The 14,701-nt window shown below is 32.9% G+C and overlaps 1 protein-coding gene across 1 annotated transcript in view; it reads left to right on the top strand.

The window, feature by feature from the left end:
• Nucleotides 1-2,422: 2,422 nt before the first annotated feature.
• The window catches only part of LOC142225437 (uncharacterized), a 40,756-nt gene continuing 28,477 nt past the window's right edge, over nucleotides 2,423-14,701 (top strand). The window contains exons 1-2 of the mRNA XM_075295190.1: nucleotides 2,423-2,610; nucleotides 9,173-9,710. Coding sequence (XP_075151305.1) covers nucleotides 9,473-9,710 — 238 coding nt within the window. The 5' untranslated portion in view covers nucleotides 2,423-2,610; nucleotides 9,173-9,472. The remainder of the gene's footprint in view (nucleotides 2,611-9,172; nucleotides 9,711-14,701) is intronic.

Raw genomic sequence — 14,701 nt, 5'->3', positions numbered from 1 at the left:
TTTACGTATAGCCCCCATATAAACGGACCCCCAAATTTGGCTTGCGAAGCCTCTAAGAGAAGCAAATTTCATCCGATCTGGCTTCAATTTGGTACATGGTGTTAGTATATGGTCTCTAACAACCATGCAAAAATTGGTCCACATCGGTCCATAATTATATATAGCCCCCATATAAACCGATCCCCCGATTTGGCTTGCGAGTCCTCTAAGAGAAGCAAATTTTATCCGATCCGGCTGTAATTTGGTACATGGTGTTAGTATATGGTCTCTAACAACCATGCAAAAATTGGTCGAAATCGGTGCATAATTATATATAGCCCCCATACAAACCGATCACCAGATTTGACTTCAGGCGCCTCTTGGAAGACCAAACTGCATCTGATTCAGTTGAAATTTGGTACGTGGTGTTAATATATGGCCTCAAACTCCCATGCAAAAATTGATCGGTATCGGTCCATAATTATATATAGGCCACGTATAAACCGATCCCCAGATTTGACCTCCAGAGCCCCTTGGAAGAGCAAAATTCTTCCCACTCGGTTGAAATTTGGTACGTGATGTTTGTATATGGTATCCAACAACCATGCAGGAAGTGGTTCCTATCAGTCCATAATTATATATAGCTCACATATAAACCGATCCCCAGATTTGACCTCCGGTGCCTTTTGGAGAAGCAAAATTCAACCGATCTGCTTGAAATTTGGTACGTGGTGATAGTATATAATATTTAACAACCATGCCAAAAGTGGTCCATATCAGTCCATAATCATATATAGCCCCATATAAACCGATCCCGAGATGTGGTTTTGGAGCCTCTTGGAGGAGCAAATTTCATCCGAGTGAGTTGAAATTTGGTACATTGTGCTAGTATATGGTCGTTAACAACCATGCCTAACTAGGTCCATATCGATCTATAGTTATATATATCCCTCAGATAAATCGATTTCCAATCACACAAAAATTGGTCCATATCAAGTTCATAATTGTATATAGCCCCCATATAAGCGACCCCCATATTTCAATTTGGCTCTCTACGTACCGTGCAAAAAGTCCATATCGATTCGTAATAATTTGTAGACTTAACTATACATAACTTTTTTGTCTAATATATACCACGTATGGACTAACTCACAATTTAGAAAACGATGTTAAGAAATTCTAAGATACCACAACCCAAGTAATTCGATTGTGGATGACAGTCTTTCGAAGAAGTTTCTACGCAATCCATGGTGGAGGGTACATAAAATTCGGCCTGGCCGAACTTACGGCCGTATATACTTGTTTTTAATTAAAAATGACGCAGTTTTATTAAAACTCATATATTACATATAAAACATTTCAAATTTTTTACGCGAGTACTTTTTTTAACCGGAAATACACCAATGGACATAATTCAACTTTCACCAAGACTTTTGCAAATGAATTGATTTCACGAAAATTCCGGTGAGAGTGGATTGTAGGACACGAAAATCGTGGAATTGATGCACATTCACCTGGAAGTGGATTTGAGAACATGGGCATTAATCGTGCGAAAGATATATGTGGGCTCTATTTAAATCTATTTCTACACCGGAGCTCTGATAAAAAAAAAACAATAAAATCTGCTTAAAAATAAAATTTTAAGCATTTCAGAAATTACATGGAAATTGCAATTTAAACTGTGATTGTCTTATTCTGCCATTACAAATCTATGAAAGGATTATTAAAAGGCTACATTTTGCCAAATGATAACAAATATAAAATTCCTCATAAAACTCTTATATCTTCATATGTCCTAGTTGATTCGATGAACAAAATCCTTCTGTTTGACTTTCGCACAGAAAGAAGCGTATGCACATAGATTTAAACCACACATCCGGTATGGTACTTTACCATACCATTTTCAGACTCACATCCCAACATCGTTGCCATAATAAAAGAAGCACTTGATTTTCTAGTCGAATTCAGTCGTTGTTTGTTACCAAAGATACCAATGCGCTTTACCAGGGTTATGCATTTCCCGCCTTTGTTATTTCCCCTATTAGCAAATGTTAACCCCCAAGATTTTCACATCGTTCCACGAATTGCTCTTCAGTTCTATTGCCACCACCACAATATAAGCACGAAAGCAAACAAAAGCTTTGTGAGCATTTCATTTTGACAGGATAGCTACATAAATTCGTCTATTTTACCGATTGTTGGTTAGAGCTTACCTAGCTGACTCATGAGACTTTGTTTTGCGCGCCGCTGTGGCAACTGCAAAACAAACAGCAACAGGAGTGACAGACATCAGTGATAACGAACAACAAATGAATGCCATGGAATGAATTTATTCGGTTTTGCTTTTGTGTGTGTGCACCATCGCATAGAAAGAAAAAAAAAACAAGCAACCTGCGACCAAACTGCCACCAATGTCTATATGACTTTCTAATCAAATCGAAACTGAAATTGAGGTGAAACTACATTGAAAAGAGCATTCGAAAATAAATAGAGAAAATATCAACAACAACAACTAAAACAAAGGAACAAAAGTAGCAATAACAACATTCAAATTGGCAACAAATAATCCAAAAGACAACGGCAACAATCTGCGAGCGTAGATCTAAAGAATCCTATTGTGGTTCATTAGAAGTAAGTAAATATTAACAGAAAAATAAAAAAAAACAGACATTTTAAACTTCTTTGTGTAGACATTTGACATGAAGTGAAAATTGTGAGAAAGCCCTTAAAAAAATTGAGTTTTTGACTGAATGCAAATCTTAAGATTTTTTCGATAGAACAAAATACCAATGAAAAACCATGAGTTTGGAAATATAAATAAAATATTCATACGATGATTATATCAGATTAATATATGCAATTCCTTTCAAACTATGGTGATATCAAGAAGGCAGACTATAAATTTTCATGGAAAATGAAAATTAAAGGGATCTCTATGAACCGTGTCAGGTTGGGTCTTTTAAAATACCGTCATATATGTTATGCAAAATGTAGTACTCCTACAAAATCATGTTGAGAAAAGTTAAAAGATGAGAGATTACGAGAGAATAATTTTGTTGTTTCACAGTGTTAGGGGGACTGGGAAAACATTAGTATCAAGAGAGTGAACTCAAGCAATTGAATCGCGAATTGTACAATGAAATGGAAACGAAAGACACAGGTTGATCGGCTTATACTGAGAGGTCTATAAATAATTATAAACCGAAAATGATAAAATTTCGCATGGTAATAGAAGTCCATGGTTCAACGGCATCGGAAGAAATTTGTTACTCCAAAATACCCTATATAATTGTAATCTGATATGGACCAATGTTTGAGTGCATATACTAACATCACGTACCCTATTTCAATAGGATCGGATGAAATTTGCTCTTCCAAGAGGCTCCGACATGAAATACCATCTGACCTTCATCGATAACAGTCACTTGTGCCCAGTTTCAAGTCGATAGCTTGTTTCTTTCGGAAGTTAGCGTGATTTAAATAGACGAACGGACATTGCTAGATCGAATCAGAATATCACTAATTTAAGGGGTCTGAGGCAACAAACGGAATGACAAGTTAGTACAAACCGCATCTTATAGTGTCTAAATATTCCAGCAAACTTTTGGAAGTTTTTCTAAAAGCCCAACTTTTAAAGCATTTCCACAAATTTATTCTCCAAGATGTTCTTTATTTTAATTATACAGGAAGTTATTTTAATTCAGTTATTATAGCTCGCTCTTTCTTATTTTTAATGAGTAACTTTAAAATAGGTTTTTTTTTCTAGAAAAACGATTTTTTTAAATTATTTGAGATCAAACGTTTCCGACAAGCATTAGAATGCTTTAAAAATCATACAAAAATATAAAAATTATTTGGCAAATTTGGCAAAATATCACACATTTCTTAATTCACATCCAAAATACTGAATTCGGATCACACCTTCAGAAGTGATGCAAATTCAGTACAACGGCCAAAAAGAACATTGTCACTACTTTTTTGGCAACACTCATGTTTTGGTATATATGTTTGCTCTGGAGATCAAATCCATCTGAAATTTTATACGGCAAAGAATTTTTTAAGGAAACTATTAAATTTGATAGGTATTTAATATTCGACCCGTCCGAACTTAAGGCCGTTTATATTTGTTTTGTATTTATGAAATTCTCCTCCACAGGAAAAAAACTTAGTTACGTATAATAAAATTTCTTGAATTTGTTGAAAATTATTTACTTATTTTTATCTTATTTAACATATCTAAAGTTAATTAAGTTTTTTAGAGAGTATATATTAGAAACGCCGATTCCACAAAAATAATTAAATGATTTTTGACAAAATCAGGAAAATTTATTAAACAAAATTATTACTTTTCACTCATTAAAGAAAAATTCTTAGTTTGAAGGAAAATATTGGAGTCAAAATTCCAAAAATGTCTTTAGTGCCATACGACATTATTGGTAAAATTTACAAATTTTAAGAAATCCTGAACTATTTTGTTATTCACTATATGCCAGAAAGTAGTGCAAATTTGGATCATCTCCAATGAATTTTACACGGGCTTGTCATAGGACGGAAGTACTTCCTTTTTGGATCCTTTGTATTGCTTTAGAAGTTGTGCCCTGAAAGTTAATTTGAATGAAGAAATTTAAAAAGCGAAAAAAACATTTTTTTCAACCAATTTCACATTTTCTTTCAATGTTTTATTACACTATTATTTTCCTATTAACTAATTTCTACTCTGCCACAAACGCCATTGAACATCCCAGCAAAAAAAAAATTTGGAAGTTCTTCTCAAGGCACAACTTTAAAAGAACTTCAAAAAATGCTCTCTCACAGATGTTCTTTATTTTAACTGCACAGGAAGTTCATTTGAGTCAATTTCTTTATAACTCGTCTTTGTGTTTGTGTTTCAAGTAGATAAAAAACAGATTAAGAATTAATAAAATGGTACAAATTATTTACATTTAGCCGAAAAAATTCTACATCCTTTGTAGAAAAATTTCGATTTTTTTAAAATATTTGATCACAAAAGTTCCAGACAAGCAATGCATTAAAAATCATAAAAAAATTAAAAATTATTTATTTGTCAAAATATCACAAAATTTCTTAATTCACATCCAAAACACTGAACTCGCCTCACACCTTAAGAAGTGATGCAAATTCAGTGCAGCGGCTGTTGAAATGGTGGACATCCGTCCTGAGACAAGCCCATGTTAAATTCATCGCTACTGCGTCAATTTGGCACTACTTCCGGATCCAAAAAGAACATTTTCACTACTTTTTTGACGACGCTTTTTTTGCTGGGATAAAGCGTTGAAAAGTTAATTCAAATGTTTGCGATATGATCGTAATGCGATACCAAGGAATAACATTATAATTGCTTCTCGAGATGTTTTTTATTAGTATGAACGAAAAAATAAGAGACCCAGGTTCAAATCTCACCAGCGGTAATTTTTTTATCAAATATTTTTCTAAAAAAATATTTTTTTTTTTTAGAAAAATTTGTTTTTCTTCAAAATATGAAATTCTCCTCTACAGAAAAAAACTTAGTTGCGTATAATAAAATTTCTTGAATTTGTTGAAAATTATTTACTTATTTTTATCTTATTTGACATATCTAAAGTTAATTAAGTTTTTTAGAGTGTATATATTAGAAACGCAGATGTCACGCCGATTCCACAAAAATAATTAAATGATTTTTGACAAAATCAAGAAAATTTATTAAACAAAATTATTACTTTTCACTCATTAAAGAAAATTTCGTAGTATTTTTGACAAAATCAAGAAAATTTATTAAACAAAATTATTACTTTTCACTCATTAAAGAAAATTTCGTAGTTTGAAGGAAAATATTGGAGTCAAAACTGCAAAAATGTCTTTAGTGCCATACGACGTTGAAGATGGGCGCATTATTGGTAAACTTTAAAAATTTTTTAGAAATTTTGAACTATTTTGTTATTCACTATATCCCAGCAAGAGCTTCCAAAAAAGTAGTTTGGATCCCCAATCTGTGATCCGGAAGTAGTGCAAACTTGGATCATCTCCAATGAATTTTACATGGACGGAAGTACTTCCTTTTTGGATCCTTTGTATTGCTTTAGAAGTTGTGCCCTGGAAGTTAATTTGAAGGAAGAAATTTAAAAAGCGAAAAAAAATTGTTTCAACCAATTTCACATTTTCTTTCATCCGTATGTTTTATTACACTATTATTTTCCTGTTATCTAATTTTTACAATTTGAAAAACTTTTTCGCTCCGACCAGGGATTGAACCTGGGTTTGCTGGCACCATAACAGAACGCCTTATCACACTCTGCCACAAACGCCATTGAACATCCAAGCAAAAAAAAAAAATTGGAAGTTCTCAAGGCACAACTTTAAATAACTTCAAAAAATGCTCTCCCAAAGATGTTCTTTATTTTAACTGCACAGGAAGTTCTTTTGAGTCAATTTCTTTATAACTCGCCTTTGTGTTTGTGTTTCAAATAGGTACAAATTATTTACATTTAGCCGAAAAAATTCTAAATCCTTTGTAGAAAAATTTCGATTTTTTTAAATATTTGATCACAAAAGTTCCAGACAAGACAAAATTTTAAAAATAATTTATTTGTCAAAATATCACAAAATTTCTTAATGCACATCCAAAACACTGAATTCGCCTCACACCTTAAAAAGTGATGCAAATTCAGTGCAGCGGCTGTTGATATGGTGGACATCCGTCCTATGACAAGCCCATGTTAAATTCATCGCTTCTGCGTCAATTTGGCACTACTTTTCACTACTTTTTTGGCGACGCTTTTTTGCTGGGATAAAGCGTCGAAAGGTCAATTCAAATGTTTACGATATGATCGTAATGCGATACCAAGGAATAACATTATAATTGGTTCTCGAGATGTTCTTTATACGAAAAAATAAGAGACCCAGGTTCAAATCTCGCCAGTGGCAATTTTTTTATCAAATATTTTGCAAAAAAAAATATTTTTTTATGTTATGCATCGTTTTTATTTTTTATTTTCGGCATATATTTTCGTATAAATATATTTTTTCCATTAAAAATCAAAACAAAAAAAAAACAAATTCTCGTAATTTGCAAAACCTTCTCAAAAGAACATCCATGGAAGCAAAAAAGTCGAACGGCACAGGTTCAAATCCCAGCGGGGATAAGTTTTTTTATTATTTTTTACTTTTTTTTATCAATTTTCTATTTTTTTTTTTAAATTTTTTAATGAGCTTTCTATTTTTTTGTAAAATTTAATTATCCAAAATTTGCACTTAAAATAGCCTGATTGCGTTCTTTCAAATACTTGTCCACAAGGACTGCATCGGAAGTAGAAAAAAATTATTGGGGGATCCCAATATGCGCTTTAGAAGAAATATTTGTGTACTTGTCCAAAAGGACTGCATCGGAAGTGAAAAAAAATTCATTGGGGGATCCCACGATGCTCTTTAGAAGAAATGTTTGTGGACTTGTCCAAAAGGACTGCATCGGAAGTTGGAAAAACTCGATGGGGGATTGTGAGATGGGCTTTAAACGAAATGTTCCAATTTTTTGCTGGGATATAATCTTTATGTTTATCTTTATTATGTATAATCTTTTCCTCTGTTGTAGGTAATTTAACAAACGTAGGCAAAAATTATTGATCTAAAATAATTAAATCGACTTTAACTTACTTGGATCCAAAGATTTTGACCTTCCTTTAAGGATTTTCGTATTGATTCTGAGCCAAAGATGCGGCTTTTTAAAAATAAAATCATTTTTTAGCTACCTATCTGGAATTAAATCTAGGACCAATAAAATTAAAATTAGGATACAGATCTCATCAAATTGTCATTCTCTTTTCGCGGTTTATTAATAAAGGTACTCACGTACAAACAAATGCCAGTTTATAAATCTAAATTATAACGGATACTTCAAAGTAAAAACTGTCTTCTTAATTCCAAAAACAAAATTTAGACCAAAGACGCCGAATCCTCAAAATAGCCTATATTTGAAGCGTTTTTTTCTTACATTTAAAGTTTCAATATTTCAGTTAATTGAAGGACAATTTCATTAAATCGAAAATGTGTTTCTTTTCTTTAAATAAAATTAGCCTTAGTTCAAAGACATGCGACATTAACGAAGGGACGCAAATTTACAAAATTTGTGTCCTAAATTTAATGAAAAAAAATTTTGAAACAAATATTATAAACTTTATTCTAATTAATATTTCATTATTTTAAAGAAATTTGTCCTTAATATTTTGTAAATTTCGTAAATCCTTAAATTTAGGTTGCGCCACCGTGGTGCAATGGTTAGCATGCCCGCCTTGCATACACAAGGTTGTGGGATCGATTCCCGCTTCGACCGAACACCAACAAGTTTTTCAGTGGTGGATTATCCCATTTCAGTAATGCTGGTGACATTTCTGACAATTCCAGGTGAATGTGAATCAATTTCACGATTTTCGTGTCCTACAATCCACTTTCAGCGGAATTTTCGTGAAATCAATTCACTTGCAAAAGTCTTGGTGAAAGTTGAATTATGTCCAAGATGGGTGTATTTCAGGTTAAAAAATGTACTCGCGTAAAAAACTTGAAATGTTTGATACTTAATACATGAGTTTTATTAAAACTGCGTCATTTAGTCTATTGATTCCACTTATTTTGATTTCCACATTAGTGAATTTTTGGGTGATTTGTGCAACCCAGCTGGTTACAGAAAAGTTCCAAAAAGGACGTGGAATTAAGAACACCAAATTTTCACGTTCGTGGATTTGACGTGAATAGTGGAAGTGGAATTGAAGTGGATATCGGAACATGGGTGTAAGTGGTTTCACTGCAATGTGGAACGCCGTTCGGACTCGGCTATAACAAGGATGTCCCTTGTCATTGAGCTTAACATGGAATCGAGCAGCACTCAGTGATGAGAGAGAAGTTCACCAATGTCACAATGGACTGAATAGTCTAAGTGAGCCTGATACATTGGGCTACCACCTAACCTAACCTAGGTTGCGTAATATTTAATATCACATAAACATTTTTTCAGTGTAGGGTTCACTTTTTTTGTGTTTATGTAACATTTAAAATTTCTACAGTGGTTTTGTAAAATTAAGACGAGCTATTATCGTTTTTTGTCCATACAATTCTCTTCAATTGTACGATTTGGCTCATCGAAAAGTGAATTTTTGTGGGAATAAAGTAAGTAATCATATGAAACTTTTCCGTTCTATATTTTCAGGCATCTACTGGCTTCCCTGCACATCAACAGGATCTAGTGAAAATTTCAGTTCTGTCACATTCGATTCTCCTGTCACTGATACCATATCCCTCTTAACAAGAGCTATGCAGCAACAATAGCCCGTCATCTATCAACGAGTCCAACAACATCATCTGGAAAAAAACCAAGACCAAAGTAATCGTTCTTCTGTTTGCAATAACAAAACCATCAACGAAATAGTATCTGAGGACACCTTTCATACGCTTGACTGGTGCAACCAAACACCCAACCAAGCAAGCAACCAACCAGCCAGCCACCATCATGCCAGGCTTCATGGACGATAATCGTATTTTATGGCTTAAGTGCACCATCTCCAATATGTTGGGTGTATATGAACCAGAATTTGTCAATGCTGTTATCTATGATAATATGAACGATTTCAAGAGCTTCCTCGAGGACAAGTGCACCAAAAACGAGGATATCAATAAAATCATGCTATATGTATGGCGCACCTTCTATGACAAACTGGTCGAGGAGGAGATCACCGTATTGGAAGAGGGTAAGTGAAACAACGTTTATCTGCCAAACACTTGTCTCGAAATGGGAAACTTCGATGAGGAGCACTTCCTTCAGCTACGGCTACGGCCAGATAGCACAATTTTTTCCATCTCGGTTTTCTCAAACAAGAGTGCCAAAGAAACTTTAATTGAATTTATAAGTAAATATTGAATTATTTAGAATTGGTGTGTATACTCGATATCTCATTTATATCGATTTCATACGATTCGAGTGAATACACTGCGATGAGATGCGAATCGTTTTGAAATTCATTTTGTCGTTCTGATTGTGCTCTCAACACTTCAGCTGAGATCTTCGAACAATGAATTGAAGTGAGTGACTGCTAGCTAGAATTGCTTAAAACTGGAAGAGCACTTGAGATGCACGATTTTGATAAGATTTTGATTTGGTTGTTGTTTTGCCAAGGGGATTGATAGTAATTATTTTCGATGAGGGCAAAGTGTTTGCATCATCTTATTTTACATCTAGCCGAAGAAAGAATCTCGTTAATACTCCAAGGTATTTACACAGGAATGTTTAGGTTTGGTCGACACTTCAGTAACAATCATTTTCTCAAAATGTTTGCCAAAGTTTCCAATACTATTAATTATTTTTCAAGTATGAAAAATTTCTGGTTTGTACAATATGTCATCGATGAATCATTGAATGTATACAATGAATGTATACAATGAATGTATACAATGAAATAATGGAGACGTAATGATAGAGATTATGAAGCAATCATTTATGTATCACACATATTGTTTTAAGTCATTGAAAGAAATGATACTCTTTACGCGTTGAGTGGTTATAAGACATTAATTTATTCTACAAAATTATCAATCTTATATATTAAATCTTAAACTAGCTACATTCTAAATATTCTTAAAAATTATGAAAGATAAGAACATACATACATTGTATTTGTTTCAAACGGTTTGCATGCAATTTGTTTTTCCATGAGACTCCACAAGTCAATTGTGGGAATCGGTTTATATGGAACGTAATAACCACCAAAATGTCCATAGTGGCGACATGTTGACATCTACTACCAAATAAAATTTGTACCTCCACGAAGCTCCGGAAATATTATTATGGACCGATATGGAACAATTTTGGTTGTTGAAGGATATACACATCACGTTCCAAGTTTCGGATGAGACTTACCCCCATTTTCATGAAGCTCCGTTAGTGTCACGTTAGCTAACGAACTTTTGAACCGCAATATGGACATTTCTGTGATCTTGCCAATATATTCCATGTGTAAGTTAGGAACTTAACTGCTGACAAATTTTCAGTTAAAGTTAACCGGAGAGAAGATATCTGCAATTTATTTTCTGTTAACTGGCAGTTAAAGCCTAACGGAGCTACATGAAAATGACCGTTAGGCTTCCAGGAGTCTCCGTTAGGCAAATCTGGGTGCCAGTTTATATGGGGCCTAAATGTATGTTAGGGTTAGGTATAGTCGCAGCCCGATAATATAGGTTCACTTAGACTATTCAGTCCATTGTGATACCACAGTGGTGAATTTATCTCGCTATATGCAATTATGGACCAATTTTGGCATGGTTGTTAGAGGGCATATACAATTTTAACCGGATCAGATAAAATTCACTCTTGCACGAGGCTCTACAAATCTGGGTATCGGTTTATATGGAGGCTATACCTCACAGTGGTCCGATATAGACCATTTTCAATACAATCTGACCCACACTATATTACAGTGAACCCACCAGGAAGAAAACTGTTGGTTAATTTTAGAAAATGTATGTTCAGAAAATAACTAAACGGTAGTACAAACGCCGATATCACAAAAAAAGTAAATATTTTTCGACAAATTCAAGACAATTTTTAGACATAATTATTTTTTTTTCACTTGTTAACGAAATTGTTCTAGTGTGAAGACAAAAATTCGAGTTCAAAGTTGCAAGAAAATTGCAAGACATACGAAGATCAAGATGGGCTCATTTGAAGTAAAATTTGCAAATTTAAGGAAATAATAATCATTTTGTGAGAAGTACGAATTTTAGTCTTAATTTGTGTATAACTTTTTCTCCGCTTTTAAGTTCATTTAACTAGCCTACGTAAAAAATTATTAGAGTAAAAGAAATACACAGAATGACACCCTAAACCTTTATATGGTGTAGGGTATAATAAAACGGTTATAGTGGAAAATTCCCCACAATTTCCATTCGATATTGGAAAATTTCTTTTTTAATAAATAAATAAGATTGAATACATGATAAGACTATAATATATCTTCTTAAGAGTTTTGAAGTAATATTTAAATCAGATTGTTTTATAAGCTACACGTAGGTCAATTTCGAAGTTGGGTCGATCCACAAATATTAGTGACGAATATGGTGGTCCGTTTTTTAGTATGGGGATATATTAAAAATATCTCCAATTAGCATCACCCAAATTGCTTTAAAATTCATTTTGGGTCCGTAGAGAAAAATATTAAATATACACTCAAAAAAAAGTGAATTCACTATTTCACTAAAGCCAATTTAACTATATTTTAGTTCATGAAATTATTATATTTGGAGAAAGTTTCATTTACTCTAATATTTTTTTATGAACGTTAGTTAAATTAACTAAAACCGAAGAAAAAAATATACACAAATGAAGCATAAAGATTGACTAAATTCGTATCTTCCACAAAATAGTTCAATATTTAAATTTGTAAATTTTACTACAAATGCGTTCATCATGAACTTTGTATGTCACTAAAGACATTCTTGCAATTTTGAACTCCAATTTTTTCCTTCAAACTACAAAATTTTCTTGAAAAATGGAAACAATTATTTATGTCCAATAAATTTTCTTGAATTTGTCGAAAAATATTTACTTATTTTTGTGATATCGGTGTGATACTAGCGCTTGTAATAGTGTTTAGTTAAAAATTTCTAAAACTATTCAAAATTTTCTAAAATTAATCAAAAAATGTCTTCCTGGTGGGTTCACTGTTTTTTCAGTGTAATAAATACTGGTGGGTATTTTTATACAATTTTTGTATCAAATGGTGTCCCATTCGAGTATGTAGTTTGCAAATGGATCTAAAACCTGACCCTGAAATGAAATATATGCACTCATCCGATTTTTTTGAACTTTTACACAAGACATTTAAAATTCTTCTAGAACTTAAACAAAGATAGGACAAAATCTCCTATGTATCCGTACATGTTTGTATCCTAGAACGAACTTGTGAGTTATGGCGACCGTTGTTAAAAAACTATTAGATATATTTGCAGTTATGTTTTTCAATACGTGAGGATAAATTCTAGATTTTTTTGCTTTTAATTGTTAAAAATTTAGATGTAGTGAGGCGTTGGTTCATCTCAATTTAATATCCACATTTTGTTTGTAAAGTATCTTTCATACGTCACCGTGACTCCGCTTTCTGATTATAACTCCCAGAATTACGACATTCTTCCTTCATGCATTAGACAAAAACTCAAATTTAGCTTTTCCACCAAAAAAAGTGAATCCAACGGAAGCCTTTAGTGGTTATCTACACAGCATTATGCAATCTTGAGTAAAACTTTGGAATGAAATTGAATTTTGGCAATATCATATATACGTGTACATAAAGCAAAGTTTAGCTCTAACTCTACTCGGCCATATTTCTGGACACAAATCCCTTGCTATAGTTTAAGCACTTCAACGAAAAGATAAAGCCAACTGTTAAGCACTGTCCCTTCAACGATACCACCCTTTGTGACAAATGCTGCTAACTCGGGATATGACTGTGAATGCGTTGGCCATGTTATGCGTCCAGTGGAATCTCCTCAACAATGAGAACTGCAAACACAATATGCAATATTATAGCATAGAAAACTTTTTGGAGACTTCTCCAAATGGCGTTGAGTTGACATTGATGCAGCATGGTATAGTCAAGGCACAGGATGAGACAGAGTACCATAATATCATGTTTTGCGTTGTTAAATTATTTCGCTTTTACATGGAAAGAAATAATTTTGCCGCTAAATAGACAACTACTAACTTTCAAGCTCACCTTTTTCCAAATATTATGAGAAATAGTTCGAACAAATATTGTAATTATCATTTAAAGTTTTTTTTTGGCAGGAAATATTCTCTATATATAAAATATTCGTTATAACAATTTGCCAGGAAATATTCTCTATATGTAAAATATTCGTTATAACAATTTTTTCATGTACTGTTTCGACATCAATATATCATTAATTTTAAAAGTTTAGATATTTTTTTTTTTCAATACTACACTCTAGTTTTCCAAATTTCAAAAGTCAAAAGGTTGACAAGTTATCCCAATATTGAGAAAGTTGACTTCTCCAAAATACAATATCCATACTTGGGAGGAAAAACTAAGGTAATTTTGGTGCCAAATATGGTACAACTAACTTCGAAGTTAAATGTAATTTATTCCCAGCAATAATCATTTATATTAAAATTTTTGGAAATTATTTCAAGAGCCCATAATTCGAATAATTCTCTTTTTCAATTTTCAAAAAATCGAAAGTTTGACAAATCGAGTTTTCCAGCATAGAAAAAGTCGAACACCCGAAAAGTTCCAATGTGGACATTTCTATGCCGATTACCATCTAAGTGAAGATAGAATATTTCCTATTAATTCAATATTAATTGAACCAAAAATAAGCTTATAGATCTGAATCATAAATACAAAGTATTAGAGCTATTTGATGGGCAGCTACTTGGCACATTGCACTAATATTTTCGGTGAAATTTCCTATAGCAGAGAAACGCTACCTACCAACCAAATTGAGTACAATTCTATAAATTTACGTTAGTTCGTCTCCATTAACTCCACTCTGAAACATGCAGTTTCTCGGTGTACATTCAGTATCCATGTCCCAGTTTTAGTTTAGATTACCCCAAGTGATGCTTCTGATGAAGTGGTTGTGGTTGTGGAGGATTTGCTTATTTATTTTTTTGCTTTGTTTCACTTTTGTCCTTTGTTTAGCTTTCCGTTGCACGAACGGATAAACA

The sequence above is a fragment of the Haematobia irritans genome, chromosome 1, assembly GCF_050003625.1.
Source record: "Haematobia irritans isolate KBUSLIRL chromosome 1, ASM5000362v1, whole genome shotgun sequence".
NCBI classification, from domain to species: domain Eukaryota; kingdom Metazoa; phylum Arthropoda; class Insecta; order Diptera; family Muscidae; genus Haematobia; species Haematobia irritans.
This window is presented reverse-complemented; position numbering and strand designations above follow the sequence as displayed.